General features: G+C 39.1%; 3 protein-coding genes across 3 annotated transcripts; 1 reads left to right on the forward strand and 2 right to left on the reverse strand.

Annotated features, from left to right (window-relative positions):
* Positions 1–15,706: 15,706 nt before the first annotated feature.
* Positions 15,707–17,289, forward strand: LOC132932656 (uncharacterized). Its single transcript, XM_060999030.1, has 9 exons — positions 15,707–15,773; positions 15,887–15,967; positions 16,056–16,100; positions 16,173–16,253; positions 16,342–16,386; positions 16,459–16,566; positions 16,668–16,706; positions 17,111–17,149; positions 17,222–17,289. The coding sequence occupies exons 1-9, from the start codon at positions 15,707–15,709 to the stop codon at positions 17,287–17,289; spliced, it is 573 nt and encodes a 190-aa protein (XP_060855013.1).
* A 2,220-nt stretch (positions 17,290–19,509) lies between these two features.
* Positions 19,510–20,544, reverse strand: LOC132932657 (ATP-dependent DNA helicase PIF1-like). Its single transcript, XM_060999031.1, has one exon. It carries the CDS (start codon positions 20,542–20,544, stop codon positions 19,510–19,512), a length of 1,035 nt encoding a protein of 344 aa, XP_060855014.1.
* A 128-nt stretch (positions 20,545–20,672) lies between these two features.
* Positions 20,673–24,832, reverse strand: LOC132932658 (uncharacterized). Its single transcript, XM_060999032.1, has 3 exons — positions 23,694–24,832; positions 20,777–21,763; positions 20,673–20,733 (listed from the first exon to the last, which is right to left on the reverse strand). Exons 1-3 carry the CDS (start codon positions 24,830–24,832, stop codon positions 20,673–20,675), a joined length of 2,187 nt encoding a protein of 728 aa, XP_060855015.1.
* Positions 24,833–26,322: the final 1,490 nt, after the last annotated feature.

The raw sequence follows: 26,322 nt of genomic DNA on the forward strand, positions 1-26,322 counted from the left end.
GCCTGTATATAGTAATTACGATTTGATGCCGCTAAATTAATTATTGTTGTTTATTTACTAAACGTACCTATACATAAGCTATATCAAACAGTATAGGCATATCATTATACCAGATTTTACTGAAATATATGAAGATCTATTTGTTTATTAATATTGTATTATATGATATCTGCAGCATTATGATTTTTAATTTCCTCAACCAATCAAGTCACCTAAAAACTGTAATGAATTAAGTGGGTACTATATAGTTATATTGTACTATTGTCTATTCAAGTAAAGAACCATATAATGCAGCCCTTGTTAAATAATATAGGTGGGTCGCTCAATAAATGTATAGATAATAAAATAGTATTAATTAAATATTAATTATTAAATAGTTTAATAGTATAGTCATATCATAATACAATTTAACTTCCAGAATTTAATTAAATACATAATAAGTTATATTTTGTCTATTAATATACATAATATGACTAACCTAACAACTGAAATATTTTATTATACATTTAATATTTAACCACATAATCGTTTGACATGGGCTCAAAACCTACCCATATAGTATAGTCATATCATAATACATTACCTCAACCAATTAACTCACTTGAACTGTAATATATTAAGCACAACATACTATACGTTTGTTATGTTACTATTGTCTATTCAAGTAATTAATTTATTATGTATTAAATAGTTTATTTCATATTATACTCATAATTAAACCTACCTATATAAGTTTTTTTCAAATAGTTTATAGTCATATAATCATACAATTTAATAAAAGCATTATTTATTTATTAATTTGATTTTATGCTAAAGATTGAAGAATTTCAAGAAATTAATTAAATACATTCATATTTACTATGTTTATTTATATTGTATTATTTAAAATCTGTAGCATCGTTTGTATTTTACACCAAATTTAACTCACCTAAAAACTGTACATAAAATACATAAAATTTATAATTAGCAAATTATATTACCTCAAAACTGTAATATATTTAGTACTACCTTCATAGTATACATGTAGGTAAATTATATTACTATTGTCTAATTCAAGTATAAAAGAACCGTCCCATATATTCCATAAGTTCTATTTTGTTATTGTATTATTTAGAATCTGTTGCAGTATATTCTGTATGCTACACTAAATTTATTTACATATTTAATATTTAACCACATAATCGAGCCCAATAAATATTGCTCAATAAAATATGTACCTAGTCAATAAAAGCAATAGCTGTGTATATCAATTTGTTATTTACCTTTAAATTAACTGTTTATTAATTTGATTTTGTGCTCTTTAAGGGGTAAATAAACTCACTTGAACTGTAATATATTTAGCACAACATAGTATACATGTACATTAGTTATGTTACTATTGTCTATTCGAGTAATTAATGTATTATGTATTAAATAGTTGATTTCATATAATACTCATAATTAAACCAACCTATATAAGTTGTTTCAAATAGTATATAGTCATATAATCATACAATTTAATTTCCAGACTTTAATTAAATACATACATTTTTATTTTCTTTATTAATATTGTATTATTTAAAATCTGTAACATCGTTTGTATGCTACAACAAATTTGACTCACCTAAAATCTGTAATGAATGAAGTGGGTACTACACAGTTTACATTTAGTTTAGTTATTATAAGATAATAAAAGCATTAGCTGTGTATATTTGTTATATTTTATTAATTTGATTTTATGCTAATGATTGAACCTATCAAACGATGCTTAATAAATGTAGCTAATTATTTATCAAATAGTTTAATTGATCACTTAATACTCATAACTAAACCTACCTACATAAGTAATATCAAATAGTATAGCCATATCTTTATACAATTTAACTGCCAGAATTTAATTAAATACATTTAGATCTATTAGTTCATAATAATTATTGTATTATATAGTATCTGCAGCAGCTTTGTATCATACATAAAATTGTAATAAAAACTGTAATATATTTAGTACTACCTACATAGTATACAATGTAGGTAAATTATATTACTATTGTCTAATCCAAGTATAAAAGAACCGTGCCATATATTCCATAAGTTCTATTTTGTTATTGTATTAATATTATTTAGAATCTGTTGCAGTATATTTTGTATGCTACACTAAATTTATGATTACCAAATTTGAGTCACCTAAAAACTGTAATATACTAAGTACCTACTGCATAGTATAGGTATTACATATTTAATATTTAACCACATAATCGAGCCCAATAAATATCGCTCAATAAAGGTAGACAATAAAAGCAATAGCTGTGTATATCAATTTGTTATTTACCTTTAAATTACCTGTTTATTAATTTGATTTTATGCTCTTTACTATGTAGTAGGTACATAATATATTGCAGTTTTTAGGTGAGTCAGAAATGGTAATCATTAATTTAAAGTTAAATTGTATAATGAATTGGCTATTCTATTTGATATTACATATGAAGGTAGGTATTGTGTATTTAATCATGAGCATAAAATCAAATTAATAAATAGATAATTAAAAGGTAAATAATAAATTACAGTTTTTAGGTGAGTCAAATTTGGTAAACAAAAATTTAGTGTGGCATACAAAATATACCTACCCGTAGTATAGTCATATCGACCAATCGATCAATAATAATATATGTATTGTAATACACTCTGCGTTGAAGTATTCGAACGTTTCCGTCACATCCATCGTCGACTCGAGCTAGGATATTATTATATAATTCAACTAACCCAACCACCGTATCAACTCTTAACATTCATTTCATATATCACGGCGTCACCGAGACCGAGTAGGCAAAAGTCTGTAAAATATAAAATCGAACGCTTCGACGCATATATATATGCCTGTACTTAATATAACGACGCCGTCCGATATCGCTGTTCGCGAACGAAGTACAGCCGCAGGCGGTCAATAAATTTAGCGGGCAACGCGATTAAGTCATCAAGGGGGGGTTCGACGTGTTCGAAAGGGGTAAAACTCGAATTTTGAAAAAAAAGGTAAAATGTTCGTTCAATACGAATAATAATATGATAAGGCGAAAATGATAGCGAAAGGAAAATGACAAAAAAAAAAATGTGAAAAAAAATTCCGATTTAACACGGACGCCGCAAATTAACTCCCGGCGGCCGGCATCGAAACAAAGACCCCCGGGTCATCCGCACCGACGCCTTACCTACCTACCTACCTACCGAGTTGATAACCGGTGTCGAATCTATGACTCTTAAGCCGTTTCGCCGTCCCGGCGAATTACGAACGCGGATTCGACGTCCGCAGAGGGCTTTCGAGCCGGCGATCCCGCGGCTTCGGGCAGCGGACGACCGGCTCCGCCACCCTCGGACGTCGAAAACGCGATATTCGCGAAAAATATCGGACCCTCTGACGCACGTATTTATGCCTGTATATAGTAATAGCTACTCGACGGCGGCGATATCGGCACTCGACTCTCGGCGCCGTCCCGCGGCCCCGGGAATCGTACCGGTGAAAGTACGGCCGCGCGCGGCCTACAAATTTAGCGGGGAACGCGAATAAGGGGCAAACGGGAAAGGCTGACGCCTCGAAAAGGGCTAAAACTCGAATTCTTGAAAACAAAGGCAAAAAACGCGCGCGACGGCGGCGGACGGTTTGCACGTAATCGCCACCGCGGCGGGCCCGCCGGGAAAAAAGTACGGCCGCGCGCGTTATGTAAATTTTGCGGGGAACGCGAATAAGGTCCGAACGGGGCCGCCCGGGGGGGTAAAACTCGAAAATCTGCAAAAATGTTGAAAAAAATCGCGAAAAGTGATAAGAAGGAGTGATAACGCCGGGAACCCGTTTTCCCACCAAAATTCACTAAGTCAGTTCGGAAATTCGCCACAGGCTGCGCCCTCGGGTTTCTGTTTTATACTATAAGACTAGCTCTCCGAGCGTCGCTGGGGGAGACCCCCAGACCCCCCGTGGTTGGTGAGGAGTGTTGTCGATGTCGGATGCCGCAGTGGTCTTGTGGTCTGGTCGTCAACCGAAGCCGACGCGGTGTATGGGTGATACAGAGGTCTAGTGATAGGGATCTCTGAAAAAATTAAGTGATAAGGATTTTAGATTTTGATAAGAAAAGTGGATTTATGATAAGGATGGTGGATTAGTGATAAGGATTTTGGATTTCTGATAAGGATTCTGGGTTAATGATAAGAATAGTGGATTGTGAATGGTGGACAATGTGCGACAACTGGGTAACTTCGTCAGGTATGCAATCCGACTGCGTCGAATCGCGGACAGCGTTCATTACTGTCACCGAGAACGGAAAAATTAATTACTTGAAAAAAAATTCAAAACATTTCGGGCTTCTATGCAAATCATATAGCAATCGTCTTTTAAGGGTGTCTAGCAGGTCAGTCACCTCAGTGGTCCGAGTAGGCAATCCGACTTCGTCGGATAGCAGACAATATGCGTCGGCCAGTCGTCAGGTATGCAATCCGACTGCGTCGAATCGCGGACAGCGTTCATTACTGTCGCCGAAAACGCGAAATTAGGTAATAAGTTTCATGAAAAAAATTGTAAAACATTTCGGGCGTCCATGCAAGTCATATAGCCGTCGTATATCTTTGAGTGTCTAGGTGGTCAGTCACCTCAAATGACGTTCACCGTAATAATAAGGGTAGGGTGTCTAGCAGGTCAGTCACCTCAGGGGTCCGAGTAGGCAATCCGACTTCGTCGGATAGCAGACAATACTGCGTCGGATAGCGGACAATACTGCGTCGGATAGCGGACAGCGTTCTTTACTGTGAAAAAAATTTTTAAACATTTCGGGGGTCCATGAAAATCATATAGCCTCCGTCTTTTTATGGGTGTCTAGCAGGTCAAACCTCGAATGACATTCGCCGTAGTAATAAGGGTAGGCAATCCGACTTCGTCGGATAGCGGACAATGTGCGACGGCCGGGTCACGTCGTCAGGTATGCAATCCGACTGCGTCGAATCGCGGACAGCGTTCATTACTGTCGCCGAAAATGCAAAATTAAGTAATAAATTACGTAAAAAAAAATTCAAAACATTTCGGCTTCTATGCAAATCATATAGCCACCGTCTTTTTAGGGTGTCTAGCAGGTCAGTCACCTCAGTGGTGCGGGTAGGCAATCCGACTTCGTCGGATAGCGGACAATGTGTGACAGCTGGGTAACTTCGTCAGGTATGCAATCCGACTGCGTCGAATCGCGGACAACGTTCATTACTGTCACCGAAAACGGAAAAATTAATTACGTGAATAAAAATTCAAAACATTTCGGGCTTCTATGCAAATCATATACAATCGTCTTTTAAGGGTGTCTAGCAGGTCAGTCACCTCAGTGGTCCGGGTAGGCAATCCGACTTCGTCGGATAGCGGACAATGTGTGACGGCCGGGTAACTTCGTCAGGTATGCAATCCGACTGCGTCGAATCGCGGACAGCGTTCATTACTGTCGCCGAAAACACAAAATTAAGTAATAAATTCAAAACATTTCGGGCGCATATATTCAAGCCTGTATAAGATAGTAATAGCGACACGACGGCGGAGCTCTCCGCGATGTCAATCGGCCCCCGGGACTCGTCGCGAACGAAGCGCGGCCGCGAGCAGCATATACATCTAGGAGGGAACGCGAATAAGGTTTCAACGGAACTGTATGGAGTTCGAAAAGGATGTAAAACTCGAATTTCGAATAAAATATTGAAATTTTCGTTAATTACGAATAATATAGGCGGAAGTAATAGCAAAAATAAATAACGGAAAAAAAATTCGGATTATCGGGATTGTCGTTAATTTGCGGCGGCCGGCATCGAAACCACGACCCGCAAGTCATCCGCACATACGCCTAAACCTACTTACCTACCTATCGAGTTGAAAACTGATGTCAAATCTATGACTCTTAAACCATAATGCTCAAAAGAATCTAACCCTCCGACGCATATGTTCAAGCCTGTATATAGTAATTACGATTTGATGCCGCTAAATTAATTATTGTTGTTTATTTACTAAACGTACCTATACATAAGCTATATCAAACAGTATAGGCATATCATTATACCAGATTTTACTGAAATATATGAAGATCTATTTGTTTATTAATATTGTATTATATGATATCTGCAGCATTATGATTTTTAATTTCCTCAACCAATCAAGTCACCTAAAAACTGTAATGAATTAAGTGGGTACTATATAGTTATATTGTACTATTGTCTATTCAAGTAAATAACCATTTTACTACGGCCGGGTCACGTCGTCAGGTATGCAATCCGACTGCGTCGAATCGCGGACAGCGTCCATTACTGTCGCCGAAAACGCGAAATTAGGTAATAAGTTTCGTGAAAAAAATTCAAAACATTTCGGGCTTCTATGCAAATCATATAGCAATCGTCTTTTAAGGGTGTCTAGCAGGTCAGTCACCTCAGTGGTGTGGGTAGGCAATCCGACTTCGTCAGATTGCAGACAATATGCGTCGGCCGGGTCACGTCATCAGGTATGCAATCCGCCTGCGTCGAATAGCGGACAGCGTTCATAACTGTCGCCAAAAATGCAAAATTAAGTAATAAATTACGTGAAAAAAAATTATGCAAAATTCAAAACATTTCGGGCTTCTATGCAAATCATATAGCAATCGTCTTTTAAGGGTGTCTAGCAGGTCAGTCACCTCAGTGGTCCGAGTAGGCAATCGTCGGATAGCGGACAATGTGCGACAGCTGGGTAACTTCGTCAGGTATGCAATCCGACTGCGTCGAATCGCGGACAACGTTCATTACTGTCACCGAAAACGGAAAAATTAATTACGTGAAAAAAAATTCAAAACATTTCGGGCTTCTATGGAAATCATATAGCAATCGTCTTTTAAGGGTGTCTAGCAGGTCAGTCACCTCGGTGGTCCGAGTAGGCAATCCGACTTCGTCGGATAGCGGACAATGTGCGACGGCTGGGTAACTTCGTCAGGTATGCAATCCGACTGCGTCGAATCGCGGACAACGTTCATAACTGTCACCGAAAACGGAAAAATTAATTACGTGAAAAAAAATTCAAAACATTTCGGGCTTCTATGGAAATCATATAGCAATCGTCTTTTAAGGGTGTCTAGCAGGTCAGTCACCTCGGTGGTCCGAGTAGGCAATCCGACTTCGTCGGATAGCGGACAATGTGCGACGGCTGGGTAACTTCGTCAGGTATGCAATCCGACTGCGTCGAATCGCGGACAACGTTCATAACTGTCACCGAAAACGGAAAAATTAATTACGTGAAAAAAAATTCAAAACATTTCGGGCTTCTATGGAAATCATATAGCAATCGTCTTTTAAGGGTGTCTAGCAGGTCAGTCACCTCGGTGGTCCGAGTAGGCAATCCGACTTCGTCGGATAGCGGACAATGTGTGACGGCTGGGTAACTTCGTCAGGTATGCAATCCGACTGCGTCGAATCGCGGACAACGTTCATAACTGTCACCGAAAACGGAAAAATTAATTACGTGAAAAAAATTCAAAACATTTCGGGCTTCTATGCAAATCATATAGCAATCGTCTTTTAAGGGTGTCTAGCAGGTCAGTCACCTCGGTGGTCCGAGTAGGCAATCCGACTTCGTCGGATAGCGGACAATGTGCGACGGCTGGGTAACTTCGTCAGGTATGCAATCCGACTGCGTCGAATCGCGGACAACGTTCATTACTGTCACCAAAAACGGAAAAATTAATTACGTGAAAAAAAATTCAAAACATTTCGGGCTTCTATGCAAATTATATAGCAATCGTCTTTTAAGGGTGTCTAGCAGGTCAGTCACCTCAGTGGTCCGAGTAGGCAATCCGACTTCGTCGGATAGCGGACAATGTGCGACGGCTGGGTAACTTCGTCAAGTATGCAATCCGACTGCGTCGAATCGCGGACAACGTTCATAACTGTTCATAACTCCCCGGGTCATCCGCACCGACGCCTTACCTACCTACCTACCTACAGAGTTGAAAACTGGCGTCGAATCTATGACTCTTAAGCCGTTTCGCCGTCCCGGCGAATCGCGAACGCGGTCCCGGCGTCCGCGGAGGGCTTTTGAGCCGGCGATCTCACCGCATCGGGCAGCGGACGACCGGCTCCGCCACCCTCGGACGTCGAAAACGCGAAAAAATCGGACCCTCCGACGCACGTATTTATGCCTGTATATAGTAATACCTACTCGACGGCGGCGATATCGGCACTCCACTCTCGGCGTCGTCCCGGACGAAGTCCGGCCGCCCGCGGCCTAGAAATTCAGCGGGGAACGCGAATATCACGTCGGCGGGGAGGTGAGACTTTCGAGAGAGCGGTGAGACGCGACTTTAGTCGAAAAACTCGGAAAACTCGGTAAGACGGCGACGACGCCGCGCTTTTCGCTATCGTTCTCTACGCCGCGGCGCTCTAAGATATTCAAGTACAGCCGCGCGCGGCCTATAAATGTAACGGGGAACGCGAATAAGTCGCGAACGGGAGGTGAGACGTTTCCAAAACAGTTAAAACTCGACTTTTCGAAAAAATTATCGAAAAACGCAGGCGACGGCGGCACTCCTATCGCACGTCGTCTCGGCCGCGGCGGGACGGGCCGAGACAAAGTACGGCCGCGCGCGGCCTCACAATTTAACGGGGAACGCGAATAAAGTCCGAACGGGGCCGTCCGAGGTGCGCGAAGGCGTTAAAACACTAATTTTGAAGAAATTTTGAAAAAATTCATCAAAAGTGATAAGGCGGAAGTGATAGCGAAAGGAAAATAACGAAAAAAAAAAAACGTGAAAAAAAAATTCCGGATTAACACGGCCGCCGCAAATTATCTCCAATCCCGGCGGCCGGCATCGAAACCACGACCCCCGGATCATCCGCACATACGCCTAAACCTACCTACCTACCTACTGAGTTGAAAACTGGTGTCGAATCTATGACTCTTAAGCGGTTTCGCCGTCCCGGCGAATCGCGAACGCGGTCCCGGCGTCCGCGGAGGGCTTTTGAGCCGGCGATCCCACCGCATCGGGCAGCGGACGACCGGCTCCGCCACCCTCGGACGTCGAAAACGCGAAAAAATCGGACCCTCCGACGCACGTATTTATGCCTGTATATAGTAATACCTACTCGACGGCGGCGATATCGGCACTCCACTCTCGGCGTCGTCCCGCGGCCTAGAAATTCAGCGGGGAACGCGAATATCACGTCGGCGGGGAGGTGAGACTTTCGAGAGAGCGGTGAGACGCGACTTTAGTCGAAAAACTCGGAAAACTCGGTAAGACGGCGACGACGCCGCGCTTTTCGCTATCGTTCTCTACGCCGCGGCGCTCTAAGATATTCAAGTACGGCCGCGCGCGGCCTATAAATTTAACGGGGAACGCGAATAAGTCGCGAACGGGAGGTGAGACGTTTCCAAAACAGTTAAAACTCGACTTTTCGAAAAAATTATCGAAAAACGCAGGCGACGGCGGCACTCCTATCGCACGTCGTCTCGGCCGCGGCGGGACGGGCCGAGACAAAGTACGGCCGCGCGCGGCCTCACAATTTAACGGGGAACGCGAATAAAGTCCGAACGGGGCCGTCCGAGGTGCGCGAAGGCGTTAAAACACTAATTTTGAAGAAATTTTGAAAAAATTCATCAAAAGTGATAAGGCGGAAGTGATAGCGAAAGGAAAATAACGAAAAAAAAAAAACGTGAAAAAAAAATTCCGGATTGACACGGCCGCCGCAAATTATCTCCAATCCCGGCGGCCGGCATCGAAACCACGACCCCCGGATCATCCGCACATACGCCTTACCTACCTACCTACCTACCGAGTTGAAAACTCGTGTCGAATCTATGACTCTTAAGCGGTTTCGCCGTCCCGGCGAATCGCGAACGCGGTCCCGGCGTCCGCGGAGGGCTTTTGAGCCGGCGATCCCACCGCTTCGGGCGGCGGACGACAGGCTCCGCCACCCCCGGACGTCGAAAACGCGATATTCGCGAAAAAAACTCGGACCCTCCGACGCACGTATTTACGCCTGTATATAGTAATACCTACTCGACGGCGGCGATATCGGCGCTCCGCTCTCGGCGTCGTCCCGCGGCCCCGGGACTCGTCTCGGACGAAGTACGGCCGCGCGCGGCCTATAAATTTAGCTGGGAACGCGAATATCGCGTCGACGGGGAGGTGAGACTTTCAAGAGAGCGGCGAGACGCGACTTTAGTCGAAAAAGTCGGAAAAATCGGTAAGACGGCGACGACGCCGCGCTTTCCGCTATCGTTTTCTGCGCCGCGGCGCTCTAAAATATTCGAGTACGGCCGCGCGCGACCTATAAACGTAACGGGGAACGCGAATAAGGGGCGAACGGGGAGGGCGGACGCCTCGAAGAGGGCTAAAACTCGAATTCTCGAAAAAAAAGGCAAAAAACGCGCGCGACGGCGGCGCTCGGTCTGCACGTGATCGCCACCGCGGTGGGCCCGCCGGGAAAAGAGTGCGGCCGCGCGCGGTACGTAAATTTAGCGGGGAACGCGAATAAGGTCCGAGCGGGGCCTCCCGGAGACCCCCGGGGGGGTAAAACTCGAAAACGTGAAGAAATTTTGAAAATCTGGAAAAAAATCGCGAAAAGTGATAAGGCGGAAGTGATAGCGTGGCGACGGATCCGCCGCCGCGTCCCGACCGTCCCATTGGCGGGTTCTCTGTTTTCCCTCCATTATCCTCTATGCTGGTACGGGAAAACGCCATAGGGGGCGCCACACGGGTCTTCGTTTTATACTATAAGACTAGCTCTCCGAGCGTCGCTGGGGGAGACCCCCAGACCCCCCGTGGTTGGTGAGGAGTGTTGTCGATGTCGGATGCCGCAGTGGTCTTGTGGTCTGGTCGTCAACCGATGTCGGTTATGGGTGTTATGATAAGAACGGTGGATATTGATAAGAAAAGTGGATAAGTGATAAGGATTTTGGATTGCTGATAAGGATGTTGGATTAATGAAAAGAATGGTGGATTTGTGAGAAGGATAGTGGATTAGTTAACCGGAGAGCTGTAAGTTTTTTACTGCCTTCAAAAACGCCAAATCAAGTAATAGAATTCAAATATTTCGGATAATCATATAGCCACCTCGATTTATTTGGGGTCTAGCGGGTCAGTCACCTACCTCGACGTTGGACTTATATGTCTCGGCAACAGGTATGCAACGTTCAAAACGTGAAACGTGAAAAAAATTGTAAAACATTTCGGGGGTCCATGAAAATCATATAGCCACCGTCTTTTTATGGGTGTCTAGCAGGTCAGTCACCTCGAATGACGTTCGCCGTAGTAATAAGGGTAGGCAATCCGACTGCGTTGAATCGCGGACAACGTTCATAACTGTCACCGAAAACGGAAAATTAAGTAATAAAATTCAAAACATTTCAGGCTTCTATGCAAATCATATAGTAACCGTCTTTTTAGGGTGTCTAGCAAGTCAGTCACCTCAGTGGTGCGGGTAGGCAATCCGACTTCGTCGGATAGCGGACAATGTGCGACGGCCGGTTCACGTCGTCAGGTATGCAATCCGACTGCGTCGAATCGTGGACAACGTTCATTACTGTCACCGAAAACGGAAAATTAAGTAATAAAATTCAAAACATTTCGGGCTTCTATGCAAATCATATAGCCACCGCCTTTTTAGCGTGTCTAGCGACCTGCTGAGTCAACTCGGTGGTCCGAGTAGGCAATCCGACTTCGTCGGATAGCAGATAATATGCGACGGTCGGGTCACGTCGTCAGGTATGCAATCCGACTGCGTCGAATCGTGGACAACGTTCATTACTGTCACCGAAAACGGAAAATTAAGTAATAAAATTCAAAACATTTCGGGCTTCTATGCAAATCATATAGCCACCGTCTTTTTAGCGTGTCTAGCGACCTGCTGAGTCAACTCGGTGGTCCGAGTAGGCAATCCGACTTCGTCGGATAGCAGATAATATGCGACGGTCGGGTCACGTCGTCAGGTATGCAATCCGACTGCGTCGGATAGCGGACGGCGTTCTTTAATGTGAAAAAAATTTTAAAACATTTCGGGGGTCCATGAAAATCATATAGTCTCCGTCTTTTTATGGGTGTCTAGCAGGTCAGTCACCTCGAATGACGTTCACTGTAGTAATAAGGGTAGGCATCCGACAATGTGCGACGGCTGGGTTACGTCGTCAGGTATGCAATCCGACTGCGTCGAATCGCGGACAACGTTCATTACTGCCACCGAAAACGGGAAAAAAAATTCAAAACATTTCGGGCCTCTATGCAAATCATATAGCCAACATCATTTTTTGAGTGTCTAGGTGGTCAGTCACCTCGAATGACGTTCACCGTAATAATAAGGGTAGGGTGTCTAGCAGGTCAGTCACCTCAGGGGTCCGAGTAGGCAATCCGACTTCGTCGGATAGCAGACAATATGCGACGGCCAGGTCTCCTTAACTGTCTCCGTAACTGTCTCCGAAAACAGAAAATTAAGTAATAATGTACGTGAAAAAAAATTCAAAACATTTCGGGCTTCCATGCAAATCTTATAGTAACCGTCTTTTTAGGGTGTCTAGCAGGTCAGTCACCTCAGTGGTCCGGATAATTATATATATGCAGTATAATGTTATACTATGTATATATGTAAATAAACTTTAGGTATATAATAAGCAAACCCATATAATGTTACAAATTACAATAACCAATACGATCTACAAAAACATTAAACATTTCCATGCGTAATATATATTGGAAATATTATGTGAATTTCCAGCGGCTACGTTAATAATTTCTGTCGTCATAAGCTTAGTAGTAGAGTAGAGCAATATAGAAGCGAAACTCGATCAGCGGATCGGGGTTCTGTTTCCCATACGAACCTCCGAAAAACACGGAAACGTTTCCGCGCACCAACATGATGTTTGACCCAAGGTCTCTCGTATCGTGTAATCGGGAGATACGTAACGCGGGGTCGGCTTGTTAAAAGTCGCGCCTACAACTTACTGTAAACGGTCGGTGATAAGGCCTACCACTTTGGCGGTATTCTGTCAAAGGCGGGAATGTTTGAAAACCATGTTTGCGTGTGTATTAATGAATTTGAGTGATGATCCTGTGGCATTATTATGACTATATGAAAATTTTTTGCAAAAATAAAAAAAAGAATGATGGTCAAAAGTGTAAGGTGTAATGCTGTGTTCGAATGAATAATAAAAATATAAAATATCGATATAATATGTCAATTCAATAAATCAGCCGTGCGATATCGTCACCCGCATGGGTTACCTGCCTTGACTCTTGTTATTGTCGCCGCTCTAAGACTGCGCCGACGACCCAACGTCCGACTATAACCGTTATTAAACATCCGACAGCCGTGAATAACAGAAAACACGTGAGTATACAATTTAGTATTAATTTAATTTGTTGCTTTTTAAAACGTTGACCGCAGATCGTAGGTATTAATCAATCAATGTAATGTAACACATGCTTTCCGTTCAACGAATTTAATATTTTATCGTACCATCGACTTAATAATACCGACAGATCACTTATTGTTTGTTTTACTATACACTTTCTTTATTGCTTTTTATTTGTCAACTTCAGAATGAGTAACAAAGTCTAAAACATTAACGGCAATTGCCAAGCGTACATCAGGGCCTTGTTTTTTTAACACGTTCAACGCGGATCGTATATAATAATTTATTAATTTAAATAATAAAATAATAATATAAATTTGCGAAGAAAATCGAGCCTTAGTTTTGTCTGCAACACATGCTTTCTGTGAAACTAAATATTTTTTCTATTTTAGATTCTGAGTGAAACGATGAATGTATTGATTTTACAATGATGTGTGTTTTTTTTTTTATTTTTTTTTTTATTTTTTTTTTTATTTTTTTTTATTTTTTTATTTTTGTGTCTGTGTACACGATAAGTAGTCGAAATAATGCTTCGATTTTCGACTTCAGTATCTTGTTCGATGGGAAAGTGAATATCGTTGGTGCATTGGGGAGGTCAAAATTTTAATTTCCCAGTAGTTTTCAAAAGCGATGTGAAAAACAAAAGAAAAATTAAGGAAAAACGGGAATTTTTACGCAAAATCGATTTTTAACAAAATCGATTTTGGTTATTGGTGTAACTCTAAAACAAATGACCGTAGATGCATGAAATTTTCACTGGTTGTTTATATTTGCATTTTCTATACACAATACAATTTTGAAAATAATTTGACTTTTTTTGAACTGTTTACGGACATTGTCAGTTTTCAGTTTTTTTAAATTTTTTTTCTATAAATATCAATAAAATTTTATTTGTTGGGTAAAAAAGCTTGAAAATTTAATAGAAGGCTCCTAGGTTATTGTTTCAAAGGCAGATGAAAAAAATTAAAAATCCTTAGTCACAGTTTTTTTTTATACACGTTTAAAGTTCAAATCTTGAAAAAATACGGAAAAATCACGAAAATTTGCAAATTATTTTGAGTTAGAAATTCATAAAAAATTTTCTTTTTAAATCTAAGATTTTAAAATCTAATACAAGATTCCTCATAAGTTTATCTAACTTTATCAAAAAAAAAATTTCTACAAGAAAGTCAAATTAAATTTTTATGAGCGTTTTAAATTCATATTTTTACAACATTAGATATTCACTCGATTTCTCATGTACCGATTTCCTTATTTTCTTGTAATTCAAAAACGAATAACTGTAGATACATGAAAATTTCACTGAATGTTTATATTAGCATTTCCTATACACCATACAATTTTGAAAATATTTTGACACTTTTTGAGCTGTTTACGGGCATTTTCAGTTTTCAATTTTTTTAGTTTTTTTTTCTATAAATATCAATAAAGTTTTATCTGTTGGGCCAAAAAGTGTAAAAATTTAATACAAGACTCCTGATATATTTTTACAATAGCAGTTGAAAAATATTGAAAATACATAGGCACAGTTTTTTTTTATAAGCATTTAAAGATCAAATTTGGACAGAATTTATCAAAATCTCGAAAATTATCAACCATTGTAATTAATAAATTATAAAATGTTCAGTTTTTATAGCTAAGGATTGAAAATTTAAAACAAGATTCCATGTAAATAGATAATTCGGTTACCAAAAAATCTAAAAAATACACAAGCACAGTTTATTTGTATAGTCATTTTAAGTTCAAATTAGGACGAAATTACATAAAAACCTAGAATAACTATTTTAGTTATTTTGTTGTGATTGTATAATATTATTCGTGGGCACTTGAAACTTCTAATTTGTAATATTTTCATCGATATATTATGATGATAGTATCACGGTTTGTTGTTGATGTATAACGCGTTATATGTACCTAATGGATATTGTGATATGATTAATTTGGAATTTATTATAGGTCAATTTTTTTTTTAATACCATAGATAAGTGTATAATATGTCTTATACCTAGACTGACATATCGTCTCCACTCAGAATCGTTTTTCTTATACAATGATATATCATTGAATTCAAATTTAATACCATCCATTATACAGTGACCCACTTGTAACCTACAGTACAGCAGAGCGACATCCACTTGCCCACCTTTTTTGTTTTTGTTTTTAACACGGTCACCGCCGATCGTATTTATCAATTAATGTATAATGTATATTGTTATACCATATAAATTTTCAAACGCTGGCTTAGTTTTAGTGTGCACCATATGCATTTCGTTAGACGAATTGAATATTTTATAATGCCACAAACATAATAATGCAGACCAATCAATTGTTCTTTTCAACTGTCTTATTAAATTTAGAATGAGCGTCTTCAACATAAGTCGGAGCTGCACAGTGTATGTTAACCACGGGCAAGACCGCGCTCAACGTAAGTATACATTTGTATAAGATCATTGGTTAATATATTATATATTATCTACCCGTTTCAGAATGTTATAACTGTTATGTATATTATGTATATAATTGTAATTTATATTGTAGCCAAGCCCAGAGGTGGCCCGTCGAAAGGGGGCGGTGGTGGTGGCGATGGCGATGGCGGTGGCGGTGGAGGTCGCGACCGAAGTAAGCATACATTTGTATAAGACTATTGGTTAATATATATATATTGTATACAATTAGAAACGATTAAAATGATATCTACCCGTTTCAGAATGCTATAACTGTGGTAAACAGGGACATTTGTCCCGGGATTGCGGTGAGTGTTTACTTTACATATTCCTTAATAACAGTCTTAATATTATGTATATAATTGTAATTTATATTGTAGCCAAGTCCAGAGGTGGCCCGTCGAAAGGAGGCGGTGGTGGTGGCGACGGCGATGGCGGTGGCGGTGGAGGTCGCGACCGAAGTAAGCATACATTTGTATAAGACTATTGGTTAATATATATATATTGTATACAATTAGAAACGATTAAAATGATATCTACCCGTTTCAGAATGCTATAACTGTGGTAAACAGGGACATTTGTCCCGGGATTGCGGTGAGTGTTTACTTTACATATTCCTTAATAACAGTCTTAATATTATGTATATAATTGTAATTTATATTGTAGCCAAGTCCAGAGGTGGCCCGTCCAAAAGGGGCGGTGGCGGTGGCGGTGGCGGTAGCGGTGGCGGTGTCAGGGGTCGTGATAGTGGTAGGCGGAGGGGTGGTGATGGTGGTAGGCGGCGGCCGTCGTCAAGCGTAAGGATATATTAGTATATTTAAAAAGACATTCAAGTTTTCGAAATCAAAAAATCTAATTAAACAAATTATTTTCAGGACGGTCTACTGAAAACGGCCTCGCCGCGGCCGAAGAAGGTAAGGATATATATTTAGTATAATTAAAAAAAGCGTTCAAGTTTTCGAAATTGATAAATCTAATTAAACAAATTTTTCAGGACCGTAGGCAGACGGAAAGTCGGAGGCCGCCGAACGTAATGATATATTAGTATATTTAAAATAATTATCAAGTTTTTGAAATTTATAAATCTAATTAAACAAATTATTTTCAGGAGGCCAGCAGTAGTCGACCAGCAGACGTAAGGATATATTAGTATATTAAAAAAAAGCTATTGAGTTTTTGAAATTTATAAATCTAATTAAACAAATTATTTTCAGGAGGCCAGCAGTAGTCGACCAGCAGACGTAAGGATATATTAGTATATTAAAAAAAAGCTATTGAGTTTTTGAAATTTATAAATCTAATTAAACAAATTTTTCAGGACCTCAATCAGACCGCCGAAACTGCGCAACCGCCAAACGTAAGGATATATTAGTATATAATATATTTAAGAAAACTTCAAGTTTTGTCTAATCAAACACATTATTTTCAGGAGCTCTACGTCACAGCAAGGGAGACGCCACCGAGCCCACCGCCAAACGTCGTAAGGATATAATATAAATACTTTAGTTTTTGAAATTAATAATTCTAATCAAACATATCATTTTCAGGTACCGATAGCAGACACCCAATAAGTGAGTTTTTAACAGGAACATTTTTTCTCAACAAAAATTTTTCTATGTTTATTTGTTATGTTTTTTTCAGATGATCAATAAAATAATGACATTTATGACAAAAACATGACTATATCATTTAAAATTATATTTTATTTTCCTTTTCCTCTCCTACTGGATATTTTTAAATTACTATGTGTGTACTTTGGGTACAGTATGAAGGATTTTTTTTAAATTTCTATTAGTTACCAAAAACATAATATAGTTCATACTATTACAACACAATAAATTATATGTGTGGTGTGTGGATCAAATAAGAGTTATAAATAGTTATAATGGTTGTCAGGATGTCAGTGAAGTTAATGACATTAGGTAGGTATTGCATGGGATGTCTAAAGATTTGCATGTAACAAAATTAAAGATTTTAGAATCAATATACTACAATGAGTAAAACAAATACAACCTAAATTGTATAAATATTTCCATTGTTAAAGTAATTTAATTTCATGTGTAATATAATAATATAAAACTAATTACACAACTATTGAATATTTGTACAATTACATTACTCCAATAAAATAAATAAATTAGCAGTGTACCAAGTCACTATATGTACAACTATTGATTGAATGGTACTTAAAAAAGTAAATAATATAATATGTGTTTCCGTCTCATCCGAGAGTTACTTTTCATAGCAATTGATCCAGTGGCAAAATAAATTATATCAATTCACGGTGACCTAGTATGTAGTAGCACACTACATAATATTAAAGTTTTTAGTGAATAAAATAGTATCATCAATGGTGTTTTATTATGTAAAACAAATTATGTAAAAAATAATTAACAGCAATTTGCAGTGTTGTAGCGTGTACAAAATGTTGCATTACACATTATCTTATATAATAAATTATAAATTAAATATTGTTATTAAGATATCCAATTGTGTGTATAGTATCAATGGTTTTTTAAATTGTTATTTTAGTTATATTAGTTAGGTTAGGTTCTACTCATGTACCAAATAGGACAAAACTGTTGTGCTTATTAATTTACTGTATTTTAAAAAAATTGTTATTGAACAAATGGTGTTTAACACAAAACAAATACTCTTTTACTGAGCAAAACAATTAATACAAAGTCAATTATATAAATATTGAAATAATTACATTTATATATAGTAAGTAAATAGTAATAAAATCTAATTATATAGAATCTAATAGTAATGAAATCTCAATCATGAGTAAAACAATTAATAAAAATATGTCAATACGTTAATACAATTAAGTAATGTCTCAACCATTAATAATACAATATAAATCAATCAAGTAGTTCAGCGAAATACAGTGTACAAAATATTAAAAATATTGTGAGTACAGTGAAATTGACTGATTAATGTCAATAGCATAATATATATGATTACATAAAAACAAAGGAGAAGCATTAATACAATATAAATTAATACTACTTAAGAAAGAAATACAACAATAAAATGGTGTAATAAATATTGGGAACATAGTGAAATTAACTTATTAATGTTATTTATACATCATATAATATAGGTACATTAGAATCTTAATGTGTGAAATAAAATACAACATTTAAATTAAATTGTCTGTACTATCTGTACTATATCATACTATTCAATAGGATGTGGTACAATACAAATAACACAGACATTACATACATTGTTTGACATTAGTTACGAATTCACATTATAGTGAATTCGCATCCAGAGAGAACCACGAGGAGGTTGTCAAACTTTCTCTCCGTTTAGCCCGAAGGCAAGGTCCACGAAGTACCTCCACACAGACCACGTAGAACAGCGGTGTAACGTATTATGTTTGAAAAATATGTCACACATGTTGGGTTTAAAGTCACCTAGACTATCATCATCATCTTTGAACATCGGGCGCATGTAGAACACAGACCACGTAGAACAGCGGTGTAACGTATTATGTTTGAAAAATATGTCACACGTGTTAGGTTTAAAGTCACCTAGACTATCATCATCATCTTTGACCATCGGGCGCATGTAGAACACATACCACGTAGAACAGCGGTGTAACGTATTATGTTTGAAAAATATGTTACACGTGTTAGGTTTAAAGTCTAGACTATCAGCAGGCGTCACCTAATTATAATATACTTACCATTGTCACCACTCGTTGCATTACAGAACTTCCCTGTACACTATGTTCTTGGTGACGAATCGGCCGCTGTCATCGGCGTACATGCCGACTCTCACGGACTGTGCGTTTCTCACCCTCGAAAACGCTACGTACAGTTGCCCGTGCGTGAACACAGGCGACGTCAGTAACAAACCTACACGGTGGAACGTCTGACCCTGCGACTTGTTGATGGTCATGGCGAACGACAATCTCACCGGGAATTGAAGGCGCCGCAGTAAGATGGGCAGGTCGTCCTCACCGCTGGACGTGAGCGGTATCTTGGGCACGCCGATGTCGTCGTCCTGTGCTTCACCGCCCAAAATCCTAGCCTTGAAATAGTGACGCCAAAGTTCGGTGACCACCAACCTCGTACCGTTGCACAGTCGTCTCCTCGGATCGAGATTTCTGAGCAACATCACGATGCACCCCACCTTCAACGTCAGCCGGTACGGCGGCAGGCCGTCCGGTTCCAAGCTGTTGAGGAACTCCGTGGGAAAATTGGCCACTTCGTCGGGATCGTCCGCCATCATGGTGTCGACGGCGGTGTAGCTCATCTGAGCACCGTCGACGCGCTCCAGCACGTCCCTGTTGACACCTCTACAGTCTTCGTTGGTGGGACACACAACGATTCTCCGAGCGAATTCGTCGACGTTGGCCAACGACATTTGCTGCGGGTACACGAAATCGATCAAATCATCAACGTCGCATACCATTTGCCGCGGGATTTGCACGGTGTTCGGAACGCCGTCGACCGCGGGCAGTCGGCCGTTGCCGAGCTCAAGCAACCAAGTCGCAAAGTCCGCGTCGTGGTCCGCGCGCATGTTCTGGACCAGATTGAAGCGCTCCATGACGCGCCAAAGACCGTTTTCCTTGATCGACGACATGACGATCTCGGCTCTCGTCCCTCTCCGGACCACGGGCAATATCTGCCTGAAGTCGCCGGCGAACAGCATGGTTTTACCGCCGAACGGTAATTCCGATGCCATGACGTCCCTGAGCAGGCGGTCCACCACCGTCAGTTGCAGTCCCGGCGACATTGGGGCTTCGTCCCAGACGATGAGCGCCGCGTTGCGTATCTTTTGCGCTCGCTCGGACTGCATGGTGACGCTGGACGTCGAGTCTTCGGTCAGCGTGCCGAAAGGCAGTCCGAACGTCGAGTGTACGGTCATGCCGCCGTCCATGAGCGACGCGGCGATACCGGTGAACGCCACGCACAACACCTCCCGCTGCGGAGGTCGGTGCCGAAGCGCCCATATCAGGCATCCGTACAGCGTCGTTTTTCCGGTACCCCCGGGTCCGTCGACGAAGAAAGTTTTCGCCACCTCGCGTTGGTCGTCGACGGCCGCCATCACGCGGTCGTACACCGTTCGCTGTTCGGCGTTCAAGGCGACTACTTGTGGGGCCCACCGTGCCGCCGCGTCTATTGCCCGGAACAGCGCGTCGTCCTGCAGCGGTTCCAGTAGACGGGGGTCGGCGAGGGGCAGACCGTAGTCGCCCGGCGATTTCCTGTGTACACGAAGTAGATCCTCGATGGCCGCCAGACACGCGGCCCTCGCGCGGTCGACGTCTTGGAGACGGCGGTTGAAGTCCTCCATCATGTTTGCTTCGTTCGCCTCGTACAACGCCAGCGGGTTTGAGGGCTCGCAGAACACCAGTATAGTGACGAACAGATACCGCAGCTGCCGCGGTGTGTCCAACGTCGCCGATTCCGTCAAGCAATCCCGCCACGCTCGGTCGTCTTCCAATAATCCGAGTGCAACGGCAGCCGCCGTGAATGTTTCGTGAACGACCCCGTCCACCGTCCTTATGTCTTGAAAGGACTTCGGGCCTCTTCGGTTCAGAAGTAGCAATCTCAGGTGGAAACGGTCCCGGTCCAGTGGGTTTACTATGTACATCCGAGCCAACGTAACGTTTGCCATCCGAATCCGCCGCGGCAACCATTGGGTGACATTTCTTACGAGTACGTTTTCTTGATTACGTGGCATCTGCCAGGTGTAATGCGTCGGTATTTCGTGGTACAAGTATTGTCGAGCATTCACGTCTGTTGTGTTGAGCGCGAAGAACTGCGTGAGTTTCGTACTACGCACAGCTTGGTTCTGTAGCCGTTCTTCTGCTTGGCCCGGCGCAAAGTACACGTTCTGACGACCCTCCAGGTGGACAGGAAGTCTGACGACCGTGTGACTTTTGCCGTGCAATTTGTACGAAAACAACCGCCAGCTGCCTTCTGGTGGGCTGACATATCTTGAGTTTACGTAACTGAAAATTAATATTGAAAAGATAACTAACAATGGCTCTATAGATGATACCGTCTGGTGTTGTGATTGGTATTATTATTATTATATAATTCAAGTAAATGTAATTTATTTTTTGTTCTGTAGACACATAGCATTGCATTACAATGTGCATATGACGAAGAATCCCTACAACCGTTGAACGGTGTTTAAACGTTTGCCATACAATAAATGTGACTGATATATTATGATGTTTTGATAAATAAATGTCGTGAAATGTCAACTCGAGTAGCTAAATATAATCATAGTGGACGTCTAGTCTAGTGACATAAAAGTTATAGTTATATAAGTATACAATTTAATCTATAATGTACAGAGTTGGTATTAGTATATTAGTAGTATATTAGGTGATCAAGGTGATAACAGTGTACACATAAAATATTCAAAATTTAAATTATTATTATTATTATTATTATTAAATTATATTATATTTTAAAATTTGTATCAGGTGGAATACATTATAACTGTATAATATTATTTAAGAATGGCAAAGCTGTAGGAATGTTAATTTATGCCAACGAAAATAACAATCCATAAAAGCGTGTTTTACATTGCCGAGGTGTTGAAGTTTACAATTTGAGACACTATATTATGTGATCACGGTTAAACTTAGATCAGGTTATAAACCAAAATTTATATCTATTAGGTATGTTAGTTAATTGGTGTACTTAATGTCATTGATGTTTAGTTCTGTATGCAATGTAATGTGTATAAACAACTTGAATGAAAAAGCATAAAATAACAAATTTAATGTAATAATAATAATACCTAAAGAACACACATTAAATGTTAAGTATATAATATAGCTAGTATACAATAGTAAAAAAAACTAAAAGTTATCGGTAAACGATTACAACTACCCTAAAAACCTAAAGAATAGTGAGTAAAATAATTCATACACACTGGACACACTGCTAAAAATGACACATGCATAAAATATTGTTATATGCTAATAATGATGGAATGGTAATAATTTTCAATGTAATACCTATAATAAAAATCTATCAATAATAATGTAGACCACCTATAGAACTCTCTGTAGAAGTACATAATATAAGGTACAACCTACATATTAATTAATATATAATATTATAAAAATCTTAAGACACTATTAAATCATTTATTAATTAACTATTTATTTAATTTATGTTTAATACTGTATGCAATAGAATGTTTATTATACACAGCTTGAATGAAGATACATGAAAAAAAGGATTAAATGTAATATAAAATTAATATATAATATTATAAAAATCTTAAGACACTATTAAATCATTTATTAATTAACTATTTATTTAATTTATGTTTAATACTGTATGCAATAGAATGTTTATTATACACAGCTTGAATGAAGACACATGAAAAAAAGGATTAAATGTAATATAAAATTATAAAAATCTTAGACACTATTGATGGGAATTATTAAAAATTAATAAATGATTTATTAGTTAACTATTTATTCAATTGATGTTTATTACTGTATAATAATAATAGTTAATAAATGTAGAAGTTCCTAAAGTTTTGCTCAACTGAATATTCTTATTAAAATTTAGAAATGTTTTCATAAAAAAGTAAAGTTCTTTAATCATTAAAATTTTAGTTTTTAGCCAATGTCAAACCAAAGTAATTTTATTATTTCAAACTAAAACGTGTACATATTTAAAATTAAAAACAAAACAAGAGTAATACAATGGAATAAAAACAAATGTAATTAAGTAACAGAATTTTTAAATTTAAGATTTTTATGTGAATTTTAAAAATTGTCCAATTTAATATTTAAAATTCCTGAACATAAAAAGTAGTAAACACACTAATTAAACATATACAATATACTATTATAATCATTATACCTAAATTTAGAAATATGTAAATTATAAAATTAAGTTAAGACTCACTTGGCATTCTCATCCTGGTCCTGAACTTCCAACGTCACACGGTCGTGTCCCTTGTATATATACTTGTAGATATACATGACACTCTTTATGGACGTGCATATCTCGACGTTGATGTGCGCGTCATACTTGGCCAGAAGGTAAGGGTTGTATGGCACTACACACTCGTTACCAACCTCACGACCTCTCACAAGTACCACCCGGCCGTCATCCGGTCGGCGGTACTTTGGATATCCGCCGTCCGCAACGTACACTGTCTCCTCTGCGTACGCTTTCGGGAAATCTTTGGAGCATTTGTTGTCCACCATGCACGGACACTGTGGATTGACTGTTCCACACGTCCCGTGGATCATGTGAGACTTGACGCAGTCGTGTAAGCGCCTGTCGATTGCGGGGTCCGGCAAGAAGGCGCAAACCACGTCGTCCACGTCCTCGGCCGTGTGGAACTTACAGTCCTCTGCCAGGATTATCAGTATATGCGCATGGGGCAGACCACGTTTCTGAAACTCGATAGTGTACACGTAAGCGCTGACATTACCAAACACACGATTCACAGTTATGTCACCTATTAGCTCCTGTAGCTTCCTGTTGAACACTCTGGCCACCAGGTCCGGCCTGTCGCTTGCCGTGCTGTGGGCAGCCAGGTTTTCAGTGATCTCTGGCCACCTGGGATTGCACGTAAACGTTATGAACAGGTCGGGTTTCCCTTTGGTACGCACTATGGTGATGGCGTCTTGATAATTCATCTTGTTGAATCGGTCGCTACCCGTGAACGTCGACGGCAATATGACCCTACGCCCGACCGCCATGGGATCGACGTGGAGCTGTTGGTTCACATGGTCCATGAGCCCTTGATACGTTTCGGCGAGGAGATCCCTCTGGTGCAAACGTATGTAGTTCAGATTGTTCGACTCCATTCGAACATACTGGTCGCACACATACATCTGCAACAAGAACCGACCTTGATGTAATAAACTAAACAGTTCATGCCTTTGGTCGTTATTTCCCTGATATCTAATAGCCAAACGGTAGGACGCAAACTCTCTGATGCGATTGCGGACATTGTTTCGTCGGTTGCCCGCTTGCAACATCCCGTTATGCCAACCGGCCTCGCCGTACGGGAAAAACAGCGGATACAACATCGGATCCGAGTGACACGACCCTTGTGAAATGTAACGAATGGTATATATTATTTAAAGTGAATTGCTAAATCAACGATTTGTAGTAGCTGGGGATTAGAGGTTGGAATTGTGATTGTGTTGTGAGTATAGCAAGTACATAACCGCAAAAGAAAGGTAATGTGTAAAAAAAATATTAACTCTGATCTCTTTGTATTCCAAGGATTTATAGTGTATATTTGTAAGTGATGTCTGTTATGAAGTCCAAACAAATCATGGAATTAAGCACCGAAGTAATGTGACTATATTATGTTTGATTATTGATAAATTATATAGTACACTACATACAAATCATAACACGACTTATTGTCATACTATCACTACAAGATGAACATAATTTATAATGAATATGGTTGTAAAGAATTTAATATTTTTAATTTAACTTTTTCTAATATTTTATGTATACATAGGTCCCCTAGCTCGAATAGCAATACCTGATCTATTATGATTAAATTATATCCTGAATAGAATTCCTGGCCTGTCTATTTAACATTCTAATCACTGATAAATCTTTGAACGACACTTATTATCGGAGATGCGAACAATAATATAATTATCCTTCATAGTCTTTCAAAAAAATAGGAGACCACTGCAGGATTTGTCAAAATATCAGTAAAGCTTATTAAAATAATTTTACCTCAGAATTTAATAGATTCATTCAGAAACTTAATTTAAAAAAGTAAAAATTAAGTAAAATGTACTATTAATTCTGAAAAAACTGTTTTTGTTGCGTTTTCTATTTATAATTCAACTCAGTTTTCTAAGCACAAACTAATAATATAAAATGATAGTCATAAAACTGACAGTGCATATTATTTTAAAGTTAAGAGATAAAAGTCAGATAATTAGGTTTAATATTAAGACTGCAATTTGAGATGGAACATCCATATACAACATATTAATATGCGCTTACAAACTATTATTACTTGACACTATATCAATCTATTTTACAATATGGGATAACTATATGGGGTGGTACCTCTGAAAACACACTACAACCACCAATATAATTTGATATACATAAATAAACGTGAATCTATAAGATACAACCTAAATATCAATTATTCAAAAAACAGTATTGGTCAGATATTTCTAGACTATTTAGGACCAACTTATTTCAATAATCTAGAAATTAATTTTAAGATGTATCTAAGGTAACTAATTTGTTATCTCAATTACATAGTTTATAAGTTTCTCATTTTTGTTCTAATTGTATCGAGTCTTTTTATAATTATATTATATTATTTTATTATTTTTTTGTTAAAAATTGTTATAATGTTTGATTTAAAACTGTTTGAATAAATAAATAAATAGTAAATTGTATATGCTGTGTAATCTCTCTAGCTAAATAGCTTGTTCAGTATCCTTATATTATTTTATTGATGATACACATGATAAGTACTATATGTTGATCCCCGCTGTATTTAATGTATAATGATGTAATTTAGTAAAGT

Source organism: Metopolophium dirhodum, chromosome 1 (genome assembly GCF_019925205.1).
Source record: "Metopolophium dirhodum isolate CAU chromosome 1, ASM1992520v1, whole genome shotgun sequence".
Classification (NCBI taxonomy): domain Eukaryota; kingdom Metazoa; phylum Arthropoda; class Insecta; order Hemiptera; family Aphididae; genus Metopolophium; species Metopolophium dirhodum.

What these genes read in the sequence shown, in the direction of transcription:
- LOC132932656 (XM_060999030.1), top strand. Translation starts at nt 15,707, where the DNA reads ATGAGCGTCTTCAACATAAGTCGGAGCTGCACAGTGTATGTTAACCAC. An exon ending in GCGGAGGGGTGGTGATGGTG is followed by an intron (nt 16,567 to 16,667) that starts GTAGGCGGCGGC and finishes AATTATTTTCAG; the next exon opens with GACGGTCTACTGAAAACGGC. An exon ending in AAACTGCGCAACCGCCAAAC is followed by an intron (nt 17,150 to 17,221) that starts GTAAGGATATAT and finishes CATTATTTTCAG; the next exon opens with GAGCTCTACGTCACAGCAAG.
- LOC132932658 (XM_060999032.1), bottom strand. Translation starts at nt 24,832, where the DNA reads ATGTTGTATCCGCTGTTTTTCCCGTACGGCGAGGCCGGTTGGCATAAC. An exon ending in GACCAGGATGAGAATGCCAA is followed by an intron (nt 21,764 to 23,693) that starts GTGAGTCTTAAC and finishes ATTAATTTTCAG; the next exon opens with TTACGTAAACTCAAGATATG. An exon ending in GGTACCGGAAAAACGACGCT is followed by an intron (nt 20,734 to 20,776) that starts GTACGGATGCCT and finishes CGACCTCCGCAG; the next exon opens with CGGGAGGTGTTGTGCGTGGC.
- LOC132932657 (XM_060999031.1), bottom strand. Translation starts at nt 20,544, where the DNA reads ATGTCGCCGGGACTGCAACTGACGGTGGTGGACCGCCTGCTCAGGGAC.